The 27,889-nt window shown below is 31.9% G+C and overlaps 2 protein-coding genes across 2 annotated transcripts; both read right to left on the bottom strand.

Annotated features, from left to right (window-relative positions):
- Positions 1–1,536: 1,536 nt before the first annotated feature.
- Hs3st-B (Heparan sulfate 3-O sulfotransferase-B) lies at positions 1,537–8,916 on the bottom strand. Its single transcript, XM_018461791.1, has 4 exons — positions 8,775–8,916; positions 5,135–5,720; positions 2,592–3,082; positions 1,537–1,791 (listed from the first exon to the last, which is right to left on the bottom strand). Exons 2-4 carry the CDS (start codon positions 5,599–5,601, stop codon positions 1,667–1,669), a joined length of 1,083 nt encoding a protein of 360 aa, XP_018317293.1. The 5' UTR covers positions 5,602–5,720; positions 8,775–8,916; the 3' UTR covers positions 1,537–1,666.
- Positions 8,917–11,542: 2,626 nt separating this feature from the next.
- Esp (Epidermal stripes and patches) lies at positions 11,543–27,368 on the bottom strand. The gene is made up of 11 exons (XM_018461770.1): positions 27,206–27,368; positions 20,556–20,722; positions 16,012–16,265; positions 15,392–15,593; positions 14,791–15,011; positions 14,200–14,371; positions 13,680–13,844; positions 13,315–13,476; positions 12,573–12,713; positions 12,342–12,487; positions 11,543–12,174 (listed from the first exon to the last, which is right to left on the bottom strand). The coding sequence occupies exons 2-11, from the start codon at positions 20,719–20,721 to the stop codon at positions 11,818–11,820; spliced, it is 1,986 nt and encodes a 661-aa protein (XP_018317272.1). The 5' UTR covers position 20,722; positions 27,206–27,368; the 3' UTR covers positions 11,543–11,817.
- Between the last annotated feature and the right edge of the window lie 521 nt (positions 27,369–27,889).

Below are 27,889 nucleotides of genomic sequence, written 5' to 3'. Positions count from 1 at the left end.
CGAAGCGATTATTGAGCGTGGTGTACAAAAAAATTAAGAAATTTTATATGTGCAAATTAAATATAAAACAAATTTTTAAAACATAAAAATTCAAATTATAATAAAATTTATGAATTGTTTTGCATATAAACCACAATCTAATGTACATACATGGTATTATATGTGCAGATAACAATGGATTAAATTTTCATTGTAAAGTAAACAAGTTTATTTTAATTATATATGAATTATTTAAAAATTAATTAAAATAAATTTTGATAATACAATTAAAACAGCAATTTAAAAAATTTTAAGATACATTTCCTACAATATGACTAGCGCGAATAAATTTTTGTCTGATAATTTTTTTAATCACTTTGCCCTTTCGTTGCATAATGGTTAACCGCGTTCATGATTACATTTCGCTTGAATTTACCAAACTACAAAGAGAGATATATTAATAATTGCACTATCGTGTTAACCTACAAGATTAAAAATGAAAAGCCAAAAGTAATAGTAATGAAGGAAACCGATAAATATTTTAATATTAGCATTCGGTTCAACTAAATACGATACATTAAATTAATTTTACTTTATTCAATAAAAAGAACTAATTTGATGTTGACCTACAGAAACTATATAAAGTTATCCTCTTCATTTTCACATATTATTTTATTATGTATGTGTGTCTATATATATATATATATATATGTGTGTATATATAGTAAAGTACAGATTTTATAGTCTTTCCATTACGTATATATATATATATATAGAAGTATCTTCAATTTGAATCTCAGATATAATCTCATTACTTTATAATCTTATTATGATAATTATAAGAATTATAGGACAATTATATAGATATGTCGCGGTTCCTTTTCGTAAACGAACTTCCGGACGGTAACTGTGCGCTCATCATTTTAAGAGATATATATCATTCCTTTCTATTTCTTGGCAAATCTAATAATTACTAAACTACGAATCTAATTAATCTATGTTACAAATAACAAACAGAAAACATTGATTTCTCTCTCTCTCTTTCTCTCTCTCTCTATTATAAAATTCTTACAGATCATTTAAAGCTACATATATTAAATATAATGTAACAAAAAGTTAGAAAGGATGTGTTCTAATTTTGCAATTTAATTTTAGAAGATTAAAATTTCATAAAATTGATAACTACATTATTGGAAGTAAGATTTGGAAAAATTCTTATAAATTAATTCTAATTACCTCAGTTTAACGCTACATTAAATTAAGAAAATTAGAAAAAATATGTTTTCTCGCAATTTAATTTGAAAGTATTAAAATGGGATGAAATTAAAATTACTATATTATTGGAAGCAAGATTTTGGGAAAGTTATATGTGTAGGGAGATTCTTTAATATTATATAACGAAAAATTAAAAAAATATACGTTATATGTACGTATATTCTCTCTCATAATCTATATAATTTGAAAAAATTAAAATCTAATAAAATTGAAAACTATACATCATCGAAAGCAAGGAAAAATCTTAATTATTCAAACACTAATGGCGCGTTCTGATATGACTGTAATATGTATGTACTCTTATCAGATTACAGATATTCAGGATAATAGATATCGTAACAAGTACTTGACGACAATTGACTCTGTTCCGTTTTCCTGCTTACGATATGTATGTATGTAATACGCGTGGATTTTAGTACCAGCCGAAATCCATACCCGCCAATTGATAAAATCGTTGATTGAATGGCCGATAAAAATCTCGAAGGCGCTGAATCGCCATGGGATCGATGTAGGGATGACTGCGACCCTTGTTTTTACCTGAAAGATAACAATCAATTTATATCGAACATTACATATTTTTACGATATTCTGTACGTAAATAAATGGATCAAATAATACATTCCGTAAAAAGTTTCAAGTGATTTTTGAGGGTAGAAACATTTCATTGTTAAAGATTAATGAGAAAGACCGATATATAGCTTCATTTCTGAAGAAGTACCAAGTACTATACTATTTAAAATCGACGGAAGACAATGATCTGAAATCTGTGAACGGTATTTTATTTATAATTTTTGCGAAAATAGATTTTTAATGACAATCCAGTCAACAATTAAATCAATTACACCAATTAAAAGTAACATGACATTAATGTTATAATAAGCAGTCTCAACAATGTAACTTTTACGTAACACCATGTGTTATTACATTTATATTGTTGAGTGTAAAATTATAATTATATTTGATATTATTTTTAGTTGATGCCGACTGGGAAATAATTGTTGCAGTGCGGTGTGTGCATTCTGCTTCCCAACATAGAAATAACGATTTTGCTAAAATATTTAAAAACGCAGTTAGATAGAAGTTCTAAAAATAATCTTGTTGGATCAATTACGTAGCAATCTAAAACTTGATAAGCAATGCTGCAAAAAGTTTTGACATTTTAGCAACCAGTTTGAGTGTCCTACATAATTATTTTAATGGTCCAACAAAATTATTTTCAGATCTGTGTCTAATTAAATTTTTAGATACTTTAGCAAAACCGTTCTTTCCATGGAGGAGTTTATTTTCTATACGATCTGCAAGTTCTCTTTGAGACGACCGATTTTCAACTATCCTACCGAGACAGTGCGGCGTTGCGCGGTCCTCTGACTTGAGCAAGCAGGGGAAGCCCTTGGTGGCGTTAAAATAGAAGTGCTTCTCGCATATCACCCGCTTCAGACCCAGGAAGTCCTGCACCCGGGTAACCTCTGTCACCGGATCGGCGATCAGACGTTCGCCGGATACGAATAAAAACTGCGACAGCGGGAAGTACTGCAACCATCGTTCTAGGTGCCGTACGTAGACTCCAATCTTCAGAGGCATCCAGGAAGTATCCACGATCTTCGATCCGTTAAGGAAGGCCAGGTCTTCGAAGCGTGGCATCTTGCGACGCTTGCTCTTCACCTGTGTGTAATCGGAGATCGCCCGAGTCACGGGATCCCTCACCACGACGATTAGCTTCATCCCTGGGTTCATATGCTTCACCCTTTTCGGCACCTCGCTTGTCACGAAATACGATGGCGTCTTCTCCATAGTGATCTGACCGATCAGAGTTGGAGGCATTCTGCGCCTGATTGTTAAGAATTGTTATATATATATTCTATATACATATATATATAAACATATTCATAATTGCGTTGAAGACATTCATCAGTATTCATAGTCGGATCTTATCTTTAAGACCGACTTAAGGGCTATAGACAGTAAAATTTTGAAAAAATCAATTTTTTAATTTTGTAATATTTTGAAAGATATACGTATCGAGAATGCATATGTTTTAAAGAGATATTCGGAAAATTGACGGAGATACAGCAGTTTTTGTGGAGCAGTTTTTGTACGACGAAGCGCGGTGGAGTACGAGAGCGCAGGTATAAGCGGCGCGCCAACTCGATCTTCTCCGAATTGCACGAGGGGCCATTTGTCAGAGTGTAATGAAAATAACAATGAAAGCTTCAATTAAGTTATTTGAAAAATCACACCTAAATCACTATTCAGCGGTACCCCCATCGTCCAAATTGCCGCCAATGTCGCTACAATATTATTTAGCAATGGTCATGTCGCACTTCTGGATGTATTGGAGCTTCTACACATTCAAATTGGCCAAGCAATGTATGATTATTGTCATTATATAGACGAAGAACGCGTGCGAATCGCTGAGCGACAGGCCTACGCTAACACGCACGAAAGTCGCTTATGCGCTAGAACTGCTTCTGGCGTCGACGATAAAGCGTTTTTAGATGCGGAAGAGCTATTATATGGTCCAGGGATTGCCGAATAAGAGTAAGTAACTTAAATTTTTAATTTAATATGCAGTTAACATATCTGTAAGTGTAATCTGAAAGTAAAACTTCAAACACGTTTTTCTCAAAATCATTTTTTTCAACCTGGTTGACAGCAAATAAAAAAATTTACTCGACCTATTAACTTGATGTAAATTGCATTTTATTCGGAAAACTTACCTCTATCGCCGGACGTAGTCGTTTTTTAATTAATAAAAATTTCACTTTTTATTCAACTTTTTTGTAACAAAAAAGGCCAAATTAAAAAAGAAAGATTCACATGTCCGCCATTTTGTTACTTTTTGCGATTTCGTAATTTCCCTACGTCCGGCTATTAATTTTTACTATCATAATTTTTTATTTTTTTGTTTCAAACAGCGCATATGATCGATTCATTGTCAACGAGGCAAAAGTAACTATTCAAGATTACTCTTTGTACAGCAGCTTTAATTCTAATAATCGAAAAAAAAAATTTTTTTACGTACTTCAGTACTGATAGAATAAAGACATCATTAAACAAAATTACCCGACTTTATTATATATTAAAAAAATGAGTTAAAATTTATTGTAAACCAAATTCCCTTCTTGGCTATGTAAATGTTGAAGTGTAATAAATTCTATTCTATTCTATATTATATATTAAAAAAAAGTTCCCAAAGAACCCCCGGTTTTTCAGACCTTCACTCTGTCCATAGCCCATCTTAAGATATCCAGAGAGCTTTATTAGCATCTTAAAACATTACTACTTAAATTAAGACGGTCTTAAAATAAAAACGAATTATGAATACCTCCCATTGTTAGAAAAATTGTTACAGATATTCATAATATATTATAGAGAGTATCTCCAACCTTAATAGCACATATCTCTCTCCAAGGGACGTTCCAAAAAACATTCAGAGACTATCCCTATGTTCTAAGAACGTTCGCCAGAACGTCCATTGAATAAAGTGTGTTATTAGGGAATGAAAGGAGACAACGAGACTGAAAAACGAGCAAGAAATATCTCATGCAAAAGAACAAATAAAAAATTTTTCAAAGAGATTAGTTTTGGATTTGAAACTATTGTGTTTCATATACCAACATTATTAAAAAATGAAATTATTAAATTATTTAATTAATTATAATTAATATTTTTTATTTTTAAAATATTATATTTAATATCTTTATATTTATTTAAGTAAAGATCTTTGTTTTTACTCGAAGAAATTATTATTAATTGAATGTAAAAGATAATTAGGAGGAACAAAAAGGAACTTATATCTCGGAACTTTACAATTACGAAACTTTTAAGTGGATAAGTGCTGTATTACGTTTCAATCGTTGAAACGATTTGTCGCACGCACCTGTACCAACGAAATCCTTTAACGTAATGATGATCGAAGAAATGAACCTCCGAGCCGGCGGCGCGAATCGCGGGATGTAATCTCAGGAACTCTAAAAGGGCTCTCGTTCCGCCTTTCTTCACGCCGATTATCAGAGCGGTCGGTAATTGCCGGCTTGGTATCAGACCCTGTTGCTTAAGTGTCTGATATTCCAAGATACCTCCCTCGAGCGTACCGCTCACGTTTCGGGGTGAGAAAGATTGCAATTTCTTCGAATCCGTCCGGCCATCCGGAGGCACATCCTCGATCCTAGATCGATCAGAACCTTGGTACAAGACAGTCCTTGAGGGAACTCGCGTTCTCTGCAGTGTGATCTTCTGCGATATGTCAGTTAACACGTGCGAGTGATCAACGAAGAGCATCCACAAGTAGATGATCAACGCACACACGAGAATCACGATCTTCCAGGAGCCTTTTCGCAATTCCATCTTCGCGATTTTACGAATCGTCGTACTTGGTCGGCTTCCTGGATGCCATTATATCGCCTCGTTGTTCGTCGTCTCCTTCATCGACTCCAATACGCTCGCGCCGATACCCTTTGCGATGTCTGAAAGATTTTCCGATACCTTGTATATGCGCTATGTGCTACGATCAGACAGGAATAATCTTCGCTCGTGAATTATGCGCGGAAATGCAACTGGTGTATCCGACAGCGGGTGAAAAATCGAATACGATAGTATCTGCGTCGTCCGATGGACCGCGGGTGTTTCAATCTCTCTGCATTTTTAAATTTTGATATAAGGAGAATTGAGAAATACTGTAAAGAGAAGATAATAAGAAAACTTACATTGAACAAAAATTTAGTACGATTATATTTCTCGATTATACATAATCTGAAATTGATGAAGAAGGAATCTCTCATGGAGATTAAAAAATCGTTTGTGTATTTCTTTATTTCAGAATTAAAATAAAAAGATGCCAAATGGTAACTTTCCCTTACAGTAATTTAATACAACAAACATTGTAAAGAGAAGATATACTGAGAAAAAATTGCTGATTCAAAAAAATATTAGTTGATTCAATTAAACTACAGCAGTTTAATTATCAAGCAAATATTTGTTAATTCAAACAAATAACATGTTTTAAATTACAAAATTTTGTTGACATGACTCAGGTATATTTAACTTAAATATATAAATACTCTTGAACTGAATAATCACTTCGAACTAAACGCATTTAATCAAGTTAACAACTTTTTTCCCAATGTACATTCAACAAAAATTTAGTGATTATATTTCTAAATTATACGTAACTGAAAATTAATGAAGAAGAAATTTCTCATGGAGATTAAAAACTGTCTATGTATTTCATTTAGAATTAAAATGAAAGGATGCCAAATGTATGTGTGTGTGTGGTATTTAATAATGAAAGATAGTGATTATTTATTTATTTTGAGTAATAAGATCAAGATATTGTTTAGTGTTTATAATATTAAAAATAAGTAGGGTAGAGCGGGGCTAGTTGTGACACTTTTTTCTTTAAATTATTATAAATCTTCACACACAATTATAATAGACTAATGGTAAATGCTTTAAAGCGTTGCATATTCATCTGGCTCAATAATTAAGTACTTATAAATCCTTATTATATCTCGTAAATAAGAAAAAAATTACGTTAATTACAAAGATACAAATGGACCAATATGTCCCATCTATGGGGCATGTTGAGCATCCTCGAAGGATAAGCCATGAAGATAATCGTTTAATGAGGTTATATATTATTAAAAACATGAAAAGATTATGTGTATATTAATCAAATTTTTATCATTTGTATCTTAAATATAATAATTTGTAATATTCTTTCTTTTTAAATGCTTTAATTAACAAAATTAGGAAAACTAAAATCTTTACTCTTTATAATAATAATTAAACGTAAAATATATGTTTAATCGTTAACATAGAATAAAAAGCATTGATAAAGATAGATTTCATTTAAGCAACTGAGTTTATAAGGTTAGCTATGAGATACTGGCCCAACAAGCCCCATATCGGTGTTGACTGAAATACTTTTTTATAATTGAAAAATCGTAAATAAAATAGCAACTTAAACATTAAAGTTAAAAAAATTGATTATTATCAATCGCTTTAATTACCATGTAGACTAAAAAGAATACTCATCTAATAATTTTACTTTCGATATACAAAAACGAAAAAGCGTAGAGGAAAATCGCCGATACTGACACAGGTCTCCTAAAGTGACACCCCCTTATTTCTCAAAAACTAACTATTGCATTTTATTGATATTAATAAAATCATGATCTGTTTAGCTAATTAAAGAAGTACAAACTCATAATTCGTATATTTATAGCTTGTTTCTATACCAAATCAGCTAAAAACGAATTTTACGAATGCGAAAATAAAATTCTTACGATTTTCTTTTGCAAATTGCGTGGTTTAAATAATAGTGACTATATTATTAATAATATTACGTCTTAACTTAATCTTTATAATGGTGCTTTATAGTGTGAAGGCAATCGTGCATATATGGAAAAATTCTTGAAAAACTTTCGCATTACATATTTGCAGAACAGCATAAAATATTTGTGCATATAATTCAATAAAAATATTTTATAACGAAGTGAAAAAATTCTGGAAAATCTTATATACATTCATTTGTAGGTACTTTATTCAGATAATGTTTGTAAAATAAAAAAGAATATGAATACGTAGCATTACTATCTACTGTGTCAGTTTTGGAGCCCATTTTATCAGACGCTCATTTTTGCTTACCTTACGAAAAAATTAATTATTGCAAAATTGCAAACAGTATTATAAAAACTACTTATACTATCTGATAGAAGACACTTTTCAGTTTGTACTTACGTTTTTAAAGTTTTATTTTTATCTTTTGTTTAAGAAATATTGGCTAAAAATAAAGCGGTATGTCGGTATCGGCGACTTTTCTCTACGTATTTGGCTGTTGACAGTCGGACACAGATTATTGTACTAAGATACAGTAATCACTATCTTTGTACTACATTACCCAAGCATAGACGTATCTATATATTTTTTGGTTATTTAGATATTTGCATTTGACCAACTTGCCCCTATGCTCAAATAACCCAGCTTTACTCTAATTTTTAGCATAAAATTGATCAGTATATTACATTGGATTTCTATAAAGGTTGCAATATGAATAAAATTATAATAAGAAGATACATTGAATAAAACGTAGAGCATATTTTTATATTTTTCAAGTTTCCGAAATGCCCATCAAAATATCTGAAAGCAGTTAGATTTTCGTATACTCGGAAAATGTATTTCTCAAAAATTACATAATCCCAACGTGCATGTAAAAAGCTCTGAAATGCATAATGGATTCGTTTCATTTCTTGTGTACTCTTTCTATTTCCATAAAACACAAAGTAATTTCGCATCAAAGTCAGTGTTGTTCTCATGTTCTTTGTGTTTGGAGATGAGAAATAAAATGCAAAAGCGGATCCCTCCAATCCGCTTAACTCGAAAGCAGAATAAATTATAAGAAATGTTTGTCACCCCCGGGAATTTCTGAAACGACAGGACGTCCCGGGAATGCCCGGAGAGTCCGGGCACTCCACTGGACAAACTGGAACGACTAAATTCAAAGTTCGGATTACACTTACCCCGGAGAAGCGTGTCGCCGGTCGGAGACACGTTTACTTTCACCCCGTGCGCGTCCGTCATCGGCCAACGTGCGACTGGCGCAGCCGGTGGAGGGTTGCGGATGCGGACACACGGTCTCGCGCGCGGAAAGTGCACATTTAGCACGTTATCAAACTGCACGAGCAGACCCGTAACTGATCCGCGGTCCCCGTTTCTAGCCGGCGCCACTTCTGTCGTCATGCGTGTTACAATCGACGGAAAGTCGACGCGTCGCGACGTTGTCCGTACGCGAGATATCACCCTTATCCCGCGAGATGAAAGGAAGCTGAGGACCCCATCGGCACCTATATTAACCGCGAGTCAACTGTAAGCTCGGTTGTAACCATCGTTACGTTTGCTATCACTAGCTTTTCCCAAAACTCTGCAATAGATTTTTGGTTTCTTTCTTTTTTTTTCTAAAAATTGTAATCCGAGAATTTTTTACTTGTCTGTAGGTGCCGCGATCCTCGGCTACGGTTCTGACGACGGTGTTCGTAACAATCGATAACGCTCGGCCGGCTGGGAGAAGGGAGACCATCGCCCTATATAATGCGGTGTATAGGGATAAGATATATCTGCCGATGAACGATCAGGTTAATGAGAGCGCGAGAGTGACCTTCGATGGACCGATTCATGGAGTATACATCATTATTCGTAGTACCGAGAGACGAGTATTACATTGCACACATATAATAAGGGGTGCCGAATACATATGGGTGGAAAAAAGAGGGTGATTTTGCATAATAATGCTTTTCAAATCATTTTTGAATACCGCTCTATAAAATTTACTTTACATATAAAGATGATTTCTTTCATTGATTCAAGCCTGGCGATCTAAGGTAGATGAGATAATTTGATGTTTTAATCTTTAAAATTAAAATAATTATAAATTTATTGTTAGACCGTGCAAAAATCGCGAGGAATACCGTAAAGAGGATGTCATTTTAGGTTCTTTTTTTATGATTTTTATCTTAGAATGTTATCTTTTGCGTTTTTTGTGACTATTTAATTATTGTGTTATTTTCGCGTAAGAAATATGCAACGCGTTACTGATCTAGCAAAGATTGTTTCGAAACTAATTGCGTTTTTTCATGCTGGGGACTGAAAATGATAAAGAAAATTAATACACAAATATGTATTTATAATTATATATTAATTAATATATATAAATATATATACATACATATATGTATGTAAATATAAAACAATTAATTCCAATAGATTTATACATGAATCACTTATAAGTCTATCGAGTGAATGATGCTTATTATCTTCGATAGAACAGACGCAGCGCTATTAAGTAATTTACCACAGGACTCTATAATCTTTTTTTATGTAACATAATTACTCATAGTTGCAATTATTATTTCTCTACAGATTAATATCGACATTATCTCGCCGAAGTAACAAGCCGCATTAAATCCATCTTTTAACGATGAAAATTTATCGCTATCGAAAGAACACAACAACTTTTGCTTTTGCTATTATATTACCGCATGGTTTAAAAACTTTCAGTTCATTTAACTTACATAAAATTAAATTGTAAGCTCTCCTCGTTATTATGATATCGTTACAGTTATAATAATAACATAAAATTATTTTTGCGATTATTATTATAACATATATATGATTAATTATTTTTATAGCGGTTCTTTAATAAAAAAACTTTAAACATGCGGAAATATAATGGAAAAAAACGGTTCTTTTATGCATATCGATCGAAAATAATCGTAAACTGATTACGCTCTGCAAACTTTTTGTTGACGCGTGTAGACTATGAATCACGCATCATCGATGCAGTAAACGTTTTTAAAAATTCTACGAGAGAGATCTATAATATTCACATACGCCGTATGAATATCTCTCCGCCGCGCCAGATTGTCCGCCAGACATATTGTTTATAAAATTATCACAGTATCGTTCGAACTTATTATATCTTACGTACACGCGCTCCTATAATGTAGAAGATGCTGTTTTGTATGAAACAGCAGGTGTATAAAAATGTACAATGGAAACTTCTTCGTGAATTTCAAATAGCGTGAAAGGGTTTAAATACGAGAAACGCTGAGTGATATCGATTTGATAACGTCACGCAGATGTTTTTCTACTTCATCACGAAGTTAAATAAATACTTAGACGAGATAAGAATTTCGTCAAGAATCTATGAGATATTTAAAATGTCTAAAAGGCGCTTTCTAAGCTATATTTAATTTTTCATGCGTTCGTATAAGTCGGACGTTCGCTTCTGAAATTTCTGTAGTATCTTATCGCATAGAATATTTCCAAGCTGATTTTCCTACGTATAATATCTCTCTTTCTCCGAGATATATAACGACAGCAGTATTATATACCCATACCGACATATACATATACTTGAAATATGTTCAAGATATATGCATGAACAATCTTCAGCATTTTTCCTGCTTTTTCCAATTGATTATACTATACGCGCGAATCAAAATTATTTCATTTAAATGAGCTATATATTAAAGCTGCATTTTTGAACTTTTAGGCATTGTCGTTAGGTCAACGATATTTTTTACGTTTTTTATTGATGTTATAGTTCGGAATTTCAAGCGAAACACCGTTGAATTAACGAAGATGTATACTCTCTAAAATTTCAGAGAATCAAAGATTAATCTTTGGAGTGGAATCTAATTCTATTAAAGAGTGGCAAAGAGTGACGATTGAGCCAATGTTAAAACAGAGTGGCTCAATTATTAATTTTTGAGAGTGAGATTTCACTGTTTAGAATTAGATTTTATTCCAAAAGTTTTAGGGAGTAAATACATAATTTGTTTCATAAAAATTTCGCTTTCATGGCGATATAAAAAGATTCACGATCTGCCTTGCAGTCTAGTTGACTGCGTTAAGAATCGGGAGATGTTCGAAAATCTCTCGAGTCTCGTGCATTTTTGGTAGTCGGCTATTGAGTCCCGATAACAGCCTCGAGGAACACGCTATGAAAGTACAAATTATATCTTTCACGATCGGAAACAATATCTTAACTGTTTCATGGGGCTTCTATTGAATATGCTTCGTGTAGCCCTTCTCCTTCAGCAAGTCGTCTAACGTTTCCTGATTATAGTAGACGATGAAGTCCGTGGGGTCGACGCCTTCGAATACAGCGTTCACTGACGGTTTTAAGTTGTAGAAGAATAGCGGCTGGCCTCTTTTGGCGAAATCCTTTGTCAGGATCTCGATGACTGTGGCAGCTGTGAAGTCTGCACCGTAAATGTGCGAACAGTCAATCACGACCGGCGTCGCGATGCTCTCGGCGCGTCGGCTGTACTTGGTCACCAAATTGCGGACGTAGTCTACTGAAGGGAAGATCAAGCAACGATCCGGTGTCAGCATTAGATACTCGATACCGTGACGAGTCTGTCGAACAAAATAAAAAAATGGGAATAGACATTATAAAATATATCGCTCAAATCTGCAATGAATGCGTGCCAATCCGAATTCTTGAATCAAGAACGGAGTGAATTGAAGAGTTAAAACAGATCGTGACTGGTTTTGTATTTTTAAGTAAAAATATCAATAATTACCTTAAGTTTCTCTACAGATATTTTCGGCCTGGCAGCGTGATATAGGATGAAGAGAATATTTATTCCGATTCCGCAGAGGATACCGATCTCCAATTGCAGTACTAAACAAGCGATGAATGTGCCTACCCCCGGGATGAGATCCGATTCTGCGACACAGAAGGGAGATAGTTAATTTTTCGTGGCGTATTGTTTAAATGTATTTGTGTACTAATGAAAAACACGCGCTCTTACTTTTCGTCCTCCACATCGGCTTCACCACTTTGACTTCAACCATGAAGATCACTGCGGCGATAATGATCGCCGCCAAAGTGGCACGTGGAATGAAACTGAAGTATGGGATGAGGAATAGCAGAGCTAAAATTACCAATAAACCTGAAACACACACACAATTATATCACAATTACAGCTAATTCCTTCTGTAATATTGATCGATCGGTAAATTTAAGCGAAATGTGATTTGAACATTGTGGAAATATAGATACGTGTGTACACGGGAAGAATGGTTTTGCTAAAATATTTCAAAATTTAGCCAGATCTGAAAATAATTTTGTTGAACTATCAAAATAATTATGTAAAACGTCTAAACTTGATGACAATGCTAAAAAATTAATATTCCAGCAACTAGTTTAAATATCTTAAATTTTGATGGTTTTTATTAATACAAAATTATTTATATTGACATAAAATTATTTTGATCATATGATCAAATTATATGATCATATGAAATTATTTTATAATTTTATGTGGCTGTATCTATCTTTTCTTGATCTAAATTTGTATCTAAATTAGATACTTCATCGAAATCGTTCTTTCCATGTATATTATATTGATGAAATTCAGCAAAGGCACGCAAGTAATTTTTATAAAAATATAATTAAAAAAAGTTATTCTCCGATTTTTCCCGTTTTTAACTTTACGTTCGACAAAAGATAAATAGATATAATAATTTGCAAAAATTAGAAGTGAAACTCACCAGTGTAAATGCCACCAAATGGTGTCTTAACACCAGAAGCGTTGTTCACTGCGCTCCTGCTAAGGGATCCCGTGCTCGGAAAAGCTTGCACAAAGGAATTTCCAATATTCGTTATACCAATAGCTATCAGCTCCTGCGTAGCGTCCACTGATTTTCCATTGGCTGTAAAAAACGCATAAATTCCGTAAATAACCGTCTTAATTAAATATACGATAGGCTTCTAAATGTGCAATAAGTTCAACTAAGAAATTCGATCATGAGAAGATAAAAATTGTTCTTTCAATTAAAGTCAGATCAATTCTTAATATGGAAATACAGCAGAGAATAGTATCGTCTTGTAACTTTCTAAAGTAAGGTACTCTTACCGAAAGCCTTGCAAATAGCGATATCTTCCATTAGAGAGATGAGTGGTATAACGATGAGACCACTGCCCAAATTACCAAGCATCTCGATAAACGTGACCGTCGTGTTGCCTTTGGTGAATCCGAACGGTGGAATTTGTACAGTAGGCATGCCTCCCGTTATGTGGCCTGAAATAAGAAATTTTACTGTGCTTTATTTTTGGAACATCTTATAGGGCATTCTTTTACATCACGATATATTTAATAATATAATTTCTTTTACAATAAAATATATGTAACCAAAATAAATTTTATATAATATTTCATATTACTATAATTAATAATCGAAATTTTTACAGATTGTTGGCACAGTTTTACATGAAATTTTGCATTTATTTATATTGTAATTCAAACATGTGATTGTAGTTCTTTTTTAAATTAAAAAAAACAAACTTATAAACTTTTAATAAAAAATTTAATGAAAGTTTGTTTTTCGATTACACAGCCAGTTTAAAAAAAAAGAGATTTTATTTGTGTCTCATACCGATCAGTTGGACAGGCGGCTCGTTCGAAAAGCTCCAGCCTATTAAACCACAAATTATTACTAAAATGGCGTTTCGCGAGGTGCTGATCAGCCAAATGATTTTATTCACGATGCGATGTTTTGTAGTAAGAAGCTCCTCTTTTTTCGGGCCGATTTTGAATGAACCTAGTAACTGTAATAAAAATGTTACGTATAAAAATATTACTTTATTGCAATCGTAGTAATATTAATATTAAATTTAATATTATTATTAAAAATTTTGAACCGCTTTATTGAATTTCGCGTTAATAATTTTATCGTTTTGCCTCTCTGTTTGTTACAAATATTTATTTAGGATTACGTGCAGCTATATATAATTTATTTTCTTTTCTCTTTTAAACAAAATACTCTCTGTATTAAATTTATATTTGTTCGTATTTTATTTCGCAATTTATTTTTGTTCGTATTTTAAAAACAAAAGCTCAGTATTAAATTTATATTCCATGTGAACGATATCCATCATAAATCGCTTAATTAAATTTAAATATTAACGTTGCGTTGAGAGAGGTTTTTAATAATTTCTCGCAAATATTTCTTATATTAAATAAATACCCTTAGAATTAATAGCAATGCTATGCAGGACATTCCCAAAATAGTGTCCCAGGTGGATGTCATATGTATCAGTCCACCGATACTCTGCCACATCTCAATAAACTGAGAACCTTTGGCAGGAATACCGAGGATGTCTTTGATTTGCGACGTAACGATTATCAAAGCCACTGCTGAGGTAAAACCAGAACTTACTGGCCCAGACACGAAATCTATTAGAAATCCTTTAAAAAACAAAATATAATCTCAATTATTTTATTCATTTCACGTTGCGCAATAAAAATAAAATTTCAAAAGAGAAGCAATATTTTAATATTTAAATAGAACGAGAAATAACGTGACTGTTGTAATTCATGTTCAAAAATGTCAAAAAGTTTAACTAAAGCGTTTCTTAATAGTTTTATTTTTATAATATTTTATAATTATTTTATTTTTATTTTGAATTTAATTTTGAAGCATTAATTGTGAAGTTAATTTAGAAATGTTACAATATGTAATTCATGTTAAATTATTATTTAATACCGCTATTTTATGTAACTTAATATTGACATTTTTTTTTAGATGTTTTCAAATTAATCTTAACAAATTATTGAAGATGACTTACCGAGGCCAAATATACCCATTATTAACTCCACAATTCCGGACAAAAAGGATAATAAAATTGCATACATCGCCGGAGAGTCTAAGTGAGACACTGTTTGATAAGTCAACAAAGATATTATAGCAGTAGGTCCCATAGGTACATCTTTGCAGGATCCCAAAATTACATATATAAAGCAACCTAGGAAGCTGCCGTATAAACCGTACTGAAATAAAAAGTGATATATATGTACAGAAAATATAAAAGATACCAATCAATTTTTTTAATACAAAAAAAGATAGTTGCTTTTTAATTTTCATTATCGAATAAGCATCAAGCTTTTATTAACAAAACTTTATCAAAGTAAATTTATTTGTAATTAACTAAAAAACATAATTAATATTTAATAATATTTAATAGTTATTATTTGTTTCCATATCTCTTGAAAATTTGGAGGAATTTTCACATTCTTTTTTTGAAAGCTATTTCAATTTCGTTCTTTTTCTTTTTTAATAATTTTTATGTGTGAATAAAAGATCATTTGATCAAACGTCTGTACTAACGTAAGGTGATTCTTATGCAACTCTCCGTAATTCTATGTAAGATCATTATATGAGCGATGATTGTCTCGTCTGTTTATGTACCTGCGTCGGTAAACCGGCGACTCTTGCGTATGCCAGCGACTGAGGAATAACGGTGAGGCCTACGGTGATCCCAGCCACTAGATCTCCGAGTGCATCTTGAGTGTTGTACCTTGGCAGCCAGTTCAAGATCGGCAGTCTCTTGTAAAGGGTCTTCTTCGTGCATATGGCCTTGGCACGCCGCCTCGTGTACTGCAATAGTGATTTCAGAAGACCTTCCTTCTGCTTGGCCTCGTCATCCCCCGGTTCTTCGATCACTATTCGCACATAATTTTATGATAAGAATATGATAGCAAGAGTTATAACATTCTTAATTTTCCTTTAAGATAAAAATAAACTATACCGTATAAAAATGTTTTTTATTCTAATACTTAGCAAACTTATTTTATATATGTATGTATTTGAATGCATCAGGCATCAAATATTAAGCTATAAATAATTTTATCCTGTATTCTATTTATGTGTGAGCTTAAATGTCAATAAAAATATAAAAAATATAAGTTCAGCCCTTTATTTATTTATATATTCTTTTATGTATATATATATATATATACTATATAAAAATTTATTTTATAATACTTATTATATTTAAAGGATCTATTATTAACTGCAATCGTAATTTTTCATCTATCAATTTATAGTTTATTGACTTATATAGTCTATTGATCTGTTCACGTTTCCGGTGTTATTATTTTCATTCTTAGTTCTATAAAATTTGATCGTGTTAAGAAGATATGTTTTTGCCTTGACGTTTGTGATGGCTAAATGCAAAAATGTTTTCAGTCCCTTTTTAATAATTTTTTCATCCACTTGTAAAGCAAATAAGAACAATCTGAAAAAACCAGCTGGCTAAACTTCATCGTGGCCATGTACTTTTAACACGGGGGATTCACATCTGTCGTATCATTCGCGGTTCGCCACGTTAGCCCATAAATAATTTCGTGCAGTACGCAAAAACGCAACGTGACAAGCACGGTAACAAGGACGGAGCTCTTGTACCTACTCTCATACAGACAGCGCGACACTTGAATTTATTATCTCGGCGAAAAGAAGAAGGGAAAAAAATATATATGATCGTATATACATATACTACCGTATACACACGCTGAGATATATTTCTAAAAGCATTACGCGCTGTTCAGAAGACCGATCTTTCATCCGCCCGCCAAGGAAGGCGAACCAGTTTCGCGAAATAAAATCATTGACGACGTGCATGAAGGCACATTACCATAATCTTGCACTCGTTAATGTAGAATTTGCCACCAGATGCATAGCAATTTTGATAGTAGTTCCCAAAAATATACGATCGAAAAATTTTTTAATTATTTATTTTATTATTAGAGATATTTCTGTTTGTTATTACTTCTATACGTAATACACAGGACGATTGATGCATGCGGGACGCATGTAAATTTATGTGATATGAATTTTCAATGTGAGATATGGGTGATAATGTACGGGCAATAATGTGAGATAATGATAATATACAATTAAAGTTGATTAACTTCATTTTTAGAATATTAATTACTCTAGAACATGTTTTAGCGTAATTAATATTCTAAAAATGAAGTTAATCAACTTTAATTGTATATTATCATTATGGCGCTCCTACAATGTTATACGTATACCTGGTGTGTTGGATCTTAACAGTCACACAGCTAGTTAAAGAGGTTATTCTCAATACTCGAATTGGCAATCATCTCAACCCACCAAGTAATGAAAACTTCAAATTATAAGCAGTGATATACGCTGAAGATGACTTAAACAAAGTCGAAACGTTCGTATTAATAAAGAAATAATGTTATAAACTTATTATTTTTGGTATTATTATACAGAAATAGATATACGTTAAATTTAACTGCGTTTGCTCTCAATTGCCCATATCTCACATCGAAAATTAATTCTATTGAATCTGAGAGCCTTTGTCAAATTAAAATTTTGATGTTTTATATTATGTGATATTATTTTACTGAAAAAAATATAGAAATGATTAATAACGCATCATGCATTCTAATATATTAAATAAATTTTTTGAATATTAGAATAAATACATTTTCATGCGACAGTTTATCTTTATCTTTTCTGTTTCTTTAGCTTAATTTACGTTGATCATTTGTAAAATGTCTTGTAATATTTTCATAAAATTGCTTATCGAAATGGAGTTTATTGTTATCATATTAAATATGAAAAACAGCAATTATCGATAAAATTTTATCACAGAATTTTTTTATCAACGACTACTATAAATATGATGCAGTTGAGGCAAGAGCCTTTATCTTTGTAGTAGTGAATAAATTGGGGCCGCGGCTTACGTTAATCCGAGGTTTGATCGAAGATCGATATCAATAAATTTACATGAAAATGTAAACAGATCAGAAAATATTTATCGCCGCTTCTATTATACATTGTTATCAGTGTTGTGCATAGATGATTTTAAAATTAGCTAGATAAAGATAAGATGAAAATTTGGAAATTTATCTTAGATAAGATAAAGATGATTCTATTAAATTTATCTAGATAATCTGGATAAATTTATCTGAAAATTCATCTGAAATTTTTCAGACAATTTTTTTTTATTCTAAAGACTTATGCTTACAGTTACAACAAATAATAAAAAAATTCATACGAAAGGCTGTAGGACTTCTGGTTAAAAATTTCAAGATGTACATTTAATTAATAATAACATATGATTTCGACTTCTGTTTGAGTCATCTTCAGCCTTACAACCTTAATATTACAACAATTAATATCGCAGTAAATGTCTTTAATTTTAATTTGCGATGACATTCTGCAATTCTCATGTGATTTACTATTGCTTTGTATGTGACTTGTTGACTCCGTGAGGTGAGACAATTTTTATTTCTGTTGTCCTCTATATTATTCACTTTCTTTAACGATGTTTTTAAATTTTAGCTTGAGTTTTTATCCACAACGGTCACATACAAAAGGAGAGAAAACTTTGAAGACATTGACTGCGATATATTAATTGCTGTAATATTAAAAGGTTGTAACGCTGAAGATGACTCAAACAGGAGTCGAAACGTACGAAATCATACAGTATTATTAATTAAATGTATATCTCGAAATTTTTAACAGCCAGAGGTTGACTCCTATAGCCTTTTGCATGAATTTTTTTATTGTTTGTGTGTGTGTGTGTGTGTGTGTGTGTGTTGTATCAATTAAAGGAGTCTATAACTTATTAGTTTTAATTTAATTTCATTATTACTCACAGTTAATAAAAAATATAAGATTTTGCTTTACCTTTTCTGTGGCTGAACTAGTGTACAATTTTTGAACTTAAAATGAGATAGGTATTATATGTTTGATATTTGACGAAAGAGAGAAAGAGAGTTCTATGCACTACAACTCTTTGCACGTCTAGTGCAAAAATAAAAAGCAGTGGGTCGATTATGCAGAGGGTCGATTGTGTATCTCTAAATAAGGTAAAAATTGCAAAAGTGAGTAAATTCACACTAGAATAGTTATAATTTAATTGGTTAATATTTAGTGAATTTCTCACTTTTGTAATTTTCTCCTCATTTCAAGATACACAATCAACTCTCAAATCATTTGAGTGCAAGTGAGTAGTTATATAAGGTCTGTTCGCATTGCATCAAATCCCTAAATATTTTTACATTTAAAATAAGATAGATATACATACTTATATTTAGCCTTGAAAAGAGAGACAACGAAGGTGCCGAATACAAAAAGTGCAAGCAACGCGAACAGACCTATCTACTATTGGATGCACCTACTTCCTCCTTGAGGCTAAAAATTTTTCTGCAAACATGAACTATTATACATAAAAGCAAATATTTCAATATTCAACACATTTTCAGCAATGTAAAATGTAAACTAAATTATCTAAATGTTATTCTAGGTAAAGATGACACTTTTTTTCATTAAAGATGCAGATAAAGATAAGATGACATCAAAGTTTCATCTAGATGATCGTCTAGATAATGTTATCTAGATAAGATCCAATACTGATTGTTATGTAAAACTAAATTAAAAATTCTTCAAACATTTAGCATTTGCTACTTTAAAATTTAATTGCGGGCGTATCTTCTTATTTTACGTTTCAAGATGACGTAACTGACAACACGACAGAGACAATTCAAATTATCTCTGTGAAATTGAGTTTAGATAGTAAATCTATCATTATCACTCTCGTGATATACATAAAGTATACAACAAGCGAGATTTCAGCTGATTTCGTCAGATGAGTCGCTATTACATACTTGTCTGAACATGAAGTTTTACGATAGATACTCACTTTTGTGACATCCTTGCCGCATAGAGAAGTGAATTATTTTTTAAAATATATGAAAAATTGTGAATAGAGCGTATGTTTATTCATGGACAGTTTGATAAATCAGTGACTTTTTAAAAGAAGACAATGTTAGAAAATAAATCAAATTTTGATTAAAAAATAGAAGTTATTGATTTATCAAACTGCTTTAATATTAATATTCTCTTTCTGAGTATCTAGTCTCTGTGCAGTTTAGCGAAAAATATGACTTTTTGTATTTTCATTTAGAACTTACAGATGAAATCTGAAGAGCCCTGCATGTCACGATGGTTCCCGTGCGAATTGTGAAGAGATCGAAATGAATGAATGAGATCCACATTGTTGGTGGATTCGTTTATTAAGCCATGATTCACATAGCCTTCCAAACCCTGCCTGCTGTTCGAACTATTACCGTCTTTCATTCTGAAAACGTAAAATACCAATTAATATGAGGTTCAGTCTACGATCGACAAACCTTTCTGTTTACAAACGTTATTTGGAATAAAATAATGTATGTGTTTGTAAGAAGATAAAAAAAAGATAAAATAAGATATAAATGAAGAAAAAGGAAAATGATTTATTTATAAAAGAAGAGATCTTTCATGTTTTGAAAGAATTAAAAATATCACGGGTTTTCGATGGCGATTAGATTAATCGTAACATGTGACAACGCGATCGTCACACTTTGATCGTTAGTTAAGACGATTGGAGATGATATTCACGAGTGAAGACACCACAAGTCTATTAAACTTGACCGTGAACCAAGTATTAATTGCAGTCAAGGCGATATTGTCACGAGAATGTTTTTAACTTACCCTACCTCGTCCATTATAGGAAAAATACATTATATGAAAATATTACTATATATATATATTATAAATAAGATGATTAGATTCGACGTGATCCGCGGCACTCGCTCCGACATTCGTGAAGCAAAGTCTGTCACTATAGACTATAGCCGCAGTAAGAAATCTGTTTATTGCGAATAAACGAAAGCGACGTGACGATTGTTTCTATCCAAACAAAAAGTAGGTTAATGAAGAAGAAATTACATGTTTAATATTTATAATTATACAGAATTTATTATTACTTCATTAATTATTATTAATTTAGTAACATATAAATATATTAATTCAGTTCATCAAAATTTACTCGATAAAATTTATCATATTGCATCTGTTAAATAAATTCGACGTTTGTGAAGAATTTTATCTGATTAACGTCCATTTCTATCTCAATGTAGATTAACTTTAATTTCGATTCAACTCTTTATCGCTTTTTTTACAATATGTTTTGGAATCTTTCTAATGAGATCTATTTAACAAGTCTCTATGTATATTTAATCTCTTAAGGGGTAACACCTATGTAAAATTTTCAAAAAGTCAATTTTTTTTCCTTTTAAAATACACTTTAGGGTCTCAAAAATGAAATGCAAGTGGTTTTATTGCGATACATAATTTTTTTCGAAAGTTATAGGCTCCTAAAAATTCAATTGTTAACTTAAAAGTATTTACATTCAAAACTTTAAACGCGTTTTTCTCAAAACAGTATTTTTTAAGTTGGCTAGAACTCAAACAATTTTTAATCTATTTACTTCAAATTTTAACAGTATTTAACAAATCACATTTTCTAAAGAAATACGTAGAATTTTTTTGATAAGTTACAAATTTTTTGAGTTGCAGCTGGTTTTACTCGACTATTTTTGTGACGAAAATGGAACTTTTTGTTTGTACTTCCGCCATTTTGTCAAAAATCAATAGTTTCAAAAACGGCTACGTATTTCTGTAGATATTTGAGTAAAGAAAATAAAAAAATTTGTTTTTTTGTTCTAAATCAAAAATTACGACACTTGTGCCGCTAGCCGCGGAACACCATGATATTTCGACTGTCTCCATCACGCTGCTGCATTTTGATAAATAAAATTCTTAAAAAATTATTTTTTGTACTTTTTTATGTGCTTAGTAAAGTTATAAAACTCATTTTTAATAGCACGATTCATTAAACAAAACAAAAAAAGATTATCAAACGTAGACCTTATTTACAGCCGATTACATAGGTTACCCCTTAATTTCTTTTCTATTTTAATTTTAATTTGGCTGAAGATAATTAATTGTAAGTGAAGTCGAAACGTACCTAAGTTGTTTAATTTTGTAAAAGAAAACTAGTTTTAATCTTTGTTATTTATGCTTCATTAAATTAGTTTCCAATTTGTGATACAATCATTTGCTCGTGCGTGACCTTTCTTTTATTTCGTTCGATTCAATTACTCTTTTATTAATATTCTTATGACTAGTAAACAAATTAATTTTTATCTCACTACATTGATAGAAACGGGCATAAACGTCTTTTTTCTCATTGTAGGACTGCTGGACCTTTTTCATTAAAAGTGTTGTCGCGCAGATGCAGCCCCCGAATGCAAGCCGGCTGCGTTACGTGAACGCGGTTATCATAATAACTATAAGTGCTTCCATTTTATGTAAGACACTCGGTTTCATAACTTTTAAATCTTGTATTCCGGATCGATATCGCTTGGTGGCCGCGAGCGGTGCATTCGCGCGTGTATTCCGCACACGGGAATATCGCATGCGCTTTTTCTTTTTATTGAAATTAAAGGGAAAACTTTCGTCCATCCACTTTAGAACCGTGGGGAAATTACAATTCCGTACATTACGGGTGTTTAATTTTAAGAGGCACGGATTTCCCGAAACGCTCGTGGCCCGTCTGCTCGACCTCCAAGCGTTTCAAAGCTCTAATTTTTACGGATTTAATTTAGATCTCGTTTATGCCTGTTTCTACCAACGTAAACTAACTTTAATGTCGATTCAACTTACTCTTCATCTTTTTTGAATTCTTAGAACTAGAAAAAGATAAAGAGTTTGTAAAGTTAATCTACATTTGCAGAAACGGACATTAGAGATCTTTTTTCCTTTGACAGACGTATAATGTTTGCGATAATCCGTGTGATAATCCTCGCTTGAAAGATATGTTCCGATATCAAAGCTGTTCGCATTGCGTAAGCGCGAAGCACACATGCATAATTTTACATTAATCATTACAATTAGCCAAACAATTGCAATGAGTACAATCAGCTAGATGATTAATTTTGTTGACATACTTTTCCGTTCGATTCATTGATTCCGAAATTGATGAATCAACGTTGCAGTTTTTGTTTTTACAACTCGTTCGCATTTATGATTTCACTGACACACACACACACACACACACACACACACACACACACACACACACACACACTTGATCGTAATCGCCCACAAAATTTGTTTAATTAAATTTTATTTGAATAACATTTTTCTTTTCGTGCACTTTTTATGCTTTATGCTTTTTATGCGTTACACAATGAACATCATTATCATTAATCAAATAATTATAGTGCTTGATACACAATGAATATAATACAATATGAGAGATGTAGAGTAGTATTTTTTGTATAGAAAGGCGTGACTCTCTTATTGAGATAATTTTAACGTTAATTTCTATAATTAATCAAGAGTTAATTAAACTCTATGCACTTTGCGCATATTTAAGATCCAAGTTTCGTGCATATTTAAATTTAGTTCTAAGAGTCGCGCTTATCTTTTTTGTTTCTAGTTATATAACAATACTGCGATGAAGGCGACGAGTCCTCTTAATAAACTTGTTAAAACAGAAATAAAATAAAAGCTTCTTTATCATAGCTTAAGATTGAGCTCCTATCGAGTATCTTCTTTATTGCGCGCGATTTTACGAATAAATAAAGCTTACTGTTTCAGTGACGTTCGTTCGAGGAGGTAGATCTTCAAACGTACGTGTCCAAATGTAAACTGAAATAAAACATGTCGTCTTATGCACCAAAGTGTGACACGTCGACGAACGCGGTCGGTGTTTGGTAGAACTGGCGTAATTCACTATTTGAAGTCACAATTACTACAAGTGGATTCGATTGACTGGCGTCATTTCGTCTGATTGTTTCGCCAATACCACGATGTTTGCTTACACAAATGAAAGCAAAATGAAAACGGAAAGGAGAAAAGTTTATTCCGTGATTGTACAATGGCTGCGACGATACACGAATGTTTCATGTTACGATGATAACTTCGACAAATACCTTGTCTCCTTATTGCATGGATTCCGAAGAAAAATGATCTGTTTAAATATCGTAAATATTGAGCAATAAGTCAGATAATCTAGTAATTTCCTCATTTCCGCGCTGATTGTACGCATAGTTTGTCCGAGATTTGTGAGTCACGCACACATAATACGTTTACATGTTTTAATGAACGTCAGCACGGTCTTAAGAGGAAATAAATGTGAATTAAGATACCTGTCCGTGGGTTAAATCAATTAATTGCGTTGAATCATCTAATGAAAACGGAATAATAAAACAAGACGCATGCATGCAATTTAATAAGTTTCAAGTTAAATGATATTAACGATGTCACAGTTATTTGCAGTAGAGTGTAATGGTAAGTAATAATAATAAATATCTATTTATTACATGTTATATTCATTTAATAATAAAAAAATTAAAATTAGAATATATTTTAACTTTGCTCGTGCGAAGAAAATTATTTTATTAGTACTTCAAATGAGAATTTATTTTATTGTTTTTCAAATTGTTTTATACATAAATAGTGGAATTAAAATTATATTAATTGATTTATAGATTCTAAATCGTTAAATTTATAAAAAGTTTATTCCGTGCCTGTTACATTTTGATAGATCTTTTCTAAAGAAATCGTATTTCTGAATTGTAATCATTTTAAACGATATTTTGCAATTAAAAAATTCCTAATAAAAACTGACATTTATAACAGGTATTGTAAACGTCATCATTCTTTTAAACTAAGAAACATTGAATGTAAAATGGCAATTAATATTTGCGATCGCATATAATGTTTCACTGTTACGTATCTGTCACGTGCATTCCACACAACTGGAAGATTAATGATTTCGAGCGTTGTCGATTGAAATAAAAAAGAAAAGAAAAAACAAATATATTGCATCAAAACTAGTTTTCTTATCGTATTAATAATTCATTTTCATTTCAAATTGCTACGTATTAATCATTTAGAAGTTAATAATGAAGGACACCTATGGAAAAATTTTCTATTGTGACTATCGATATGTGACACTGCACAAAAAAGCGATAAGTATACAGCGATAAGTATTCAAAAATATTGTCAGAAAAATGACGTCGTTTAAAGTAGATAAAATTTTTCTTTCGTTTCGAGCTCTTTTAGACTGACAAGTTTTTAATTTAGCGACGATCGATGTTATCGAATTTCAAGAAAAACTTACGCAATAATATATTTTAAATTCAGTTGACACTTTAAATAATATTTTATTTTGCTTTATATGCGTGCGTTGTCACGTTTTTAACGAGCACAATCTATGGATTACATTATCGCGAATATATCAATAAATATCATAAAATATGTATGTGTGACAAATATAATTCAGTGTACCAACTTCACGTGTTCAAGTTTGTTTTGTAAACGTGCACCTCGATAAGCTCGACGGTTTCCCGAATGCATATACACATAGATCTTGTTGCATTAATAAGCATTAGTCTTTGAATCGGCTCAGTTGCAAGTGAAAAGATCGTCAATTGATAAACGCGCAATGCAAAACGTGCCCGCTTATCGCTTTGACAATGATACTCTCTCGCGTCAAGGTCTAAGTCGTAGCCACCGCGAACTAGAGTACATAATTACATCTAATTATATGCTAGACCGAAAACTCAGATAAACCGCAGGCGGATGGATTAATATCAGTTTGCACAAATCAATGGAAAATTGATCGTTATCATACGCGCAGACGAAGACACGCGAGTTCTCAGTATTCTTCGGTTTATCAAGAACAAAATCACGGGGAAGTATCGTCTGAAATAGGATACCTGACAAAGATTTTATCAAGGAAACACAAGCGAGCCATTGTTGTAAACAGATAATTGTTGATGAGGTCGGTTGAAGAAATTTACTATATATCGGCTACTACATATCAAACGAAAGTACGAACGGAATGTGTTGATACGGAAATTTGGAACCGGAATTAGTCGGAGAATAAACGAGCGCCTTACCAGTGTATTTAATTGAATAAACGCATTCCGACTGCATATAATCGTCACATTAGTTGTTGCAATCTAATGATTAATCAAATCGAATATTAACAAGGAAATATTATCGACAGATGACTTAGCTTCTTTTTTGTACGTGTATACAATATTTTATGAGAAACGTCGCGTTAATAATTATGAAAACTATTTTACGTTGTGTAAAGTTATTTTTTACGTTATGTAAAACTATTTTAAGTAAAATTTTTATCTAAAACTGCAAAATTACACGACATTAGTAACGATAATCTTATCTAGTCAATGTTTATATAGTTATAATATAAGTTTCTATAATTTATAATAGATTTTTTATAGTTATAATGTAGTCTATTTCTCAAAATTATTATCTTGATGATAATTTCAATACTTTAATTGTGATTTTATTTGAATTAAATTTGTCATCGCACAAAAGTCGTTCATGTAAATTATATATTTTTATAAATTTTATGACTTTATATAATTAATCAATATAAAAATAATATAAAACATTAAATATAAACATTTAATATTTTAAATATTTTTATTTTAATTAGATTTTTATTAAATAATTATTGAAATAATGAATGAAATATGCATATAATAAGTGTAAACCATTTCTATAGCTTTAAAATGCAAAATTTTAATTTTTAAAATTAGTATCGTTCATCAAGATATTTAATTCAAAAAGAAAGAAAACTCGAATTTAATAACAAATTACAATCTTTATGGATGTTTTTTACTAGAGTTTTTATCTCAATTTTGATAATTCTAGAAACAAACTAAAGCAAAGAAGGATGTAATAAAAATACACTCACTTAGATGTTTACTAAACACTCGGCTTAAAGAAGATCCGTTTCGTTCGATTTTTAGTGTCTATCCTTTCAAGCAGAGGAAGAAGGATCACAAAATGACAAATAATGCGTCAATTCTTCTCCTTGAGAAATTCGAAAGAAATTTCACGTTTCAATTTTGAGAATTTTCCTCTTTGCTACTTCGAGGCATCACAGTCACACGGATCGAACCCCATTAAGGTTCTCGTCGGCATTCGTCAGAAAAGCGAACATTCGCCGCGGATTTGCTCCTGCGAATTTTCTGGTTTTCCGGAGAATCTGCTGGTCCTCTCTTCGTAGCGTTTCGTTCTCCAACTAGTCTCCAGCCGCTGAAGAGGACGTCAAAACAAAACGCGAAAATAAGAAAACCGCTTTCAAAAAGTAATATTTACAAATTATAATACATGCATATAAGTATTTATGTACGTCTGGTACATAAGATTTCGGACCGGTTTTCACGACGCAATGGTTAAACTGAGGTCCCAACGACGCTCGGCCGGCCATTTAAACGCATCACGCGGGGCGAACTCCCTCTCTTTCCTCAGCGACCTCAGCCTCCCCCGCGACGACGTCGTGGAGAACACTAATCGTCACGTGGTGACTCGAGCCCGGCTGCCGGGAATTCGATTAGATCACGCGCTATCGGTGTAATGCCCTCCGCCGGGGAAT

Source organism: Mycetomoellerius zeteki, unplaced genomic scaffold (assembly GCF_001594055.1).
Source record: "Mycetomoellerius zeteki isolate Tzet28-1 unplaced genomic scaffold, Tzet1.0 scaffold128, whole genome shotgun sequence".
Lineage (NCBI taxonomy): Eukaryota > Metazoa > Arthropoda > Insecta > Hymenoptera > Formicidae > Mycetomoellerius > Mycetomoellerius zeteki.
Note: the sequence above shows the minus strand (reverse complement) of the source record. Positions and strands in the feature narration are given on the sequence as shown.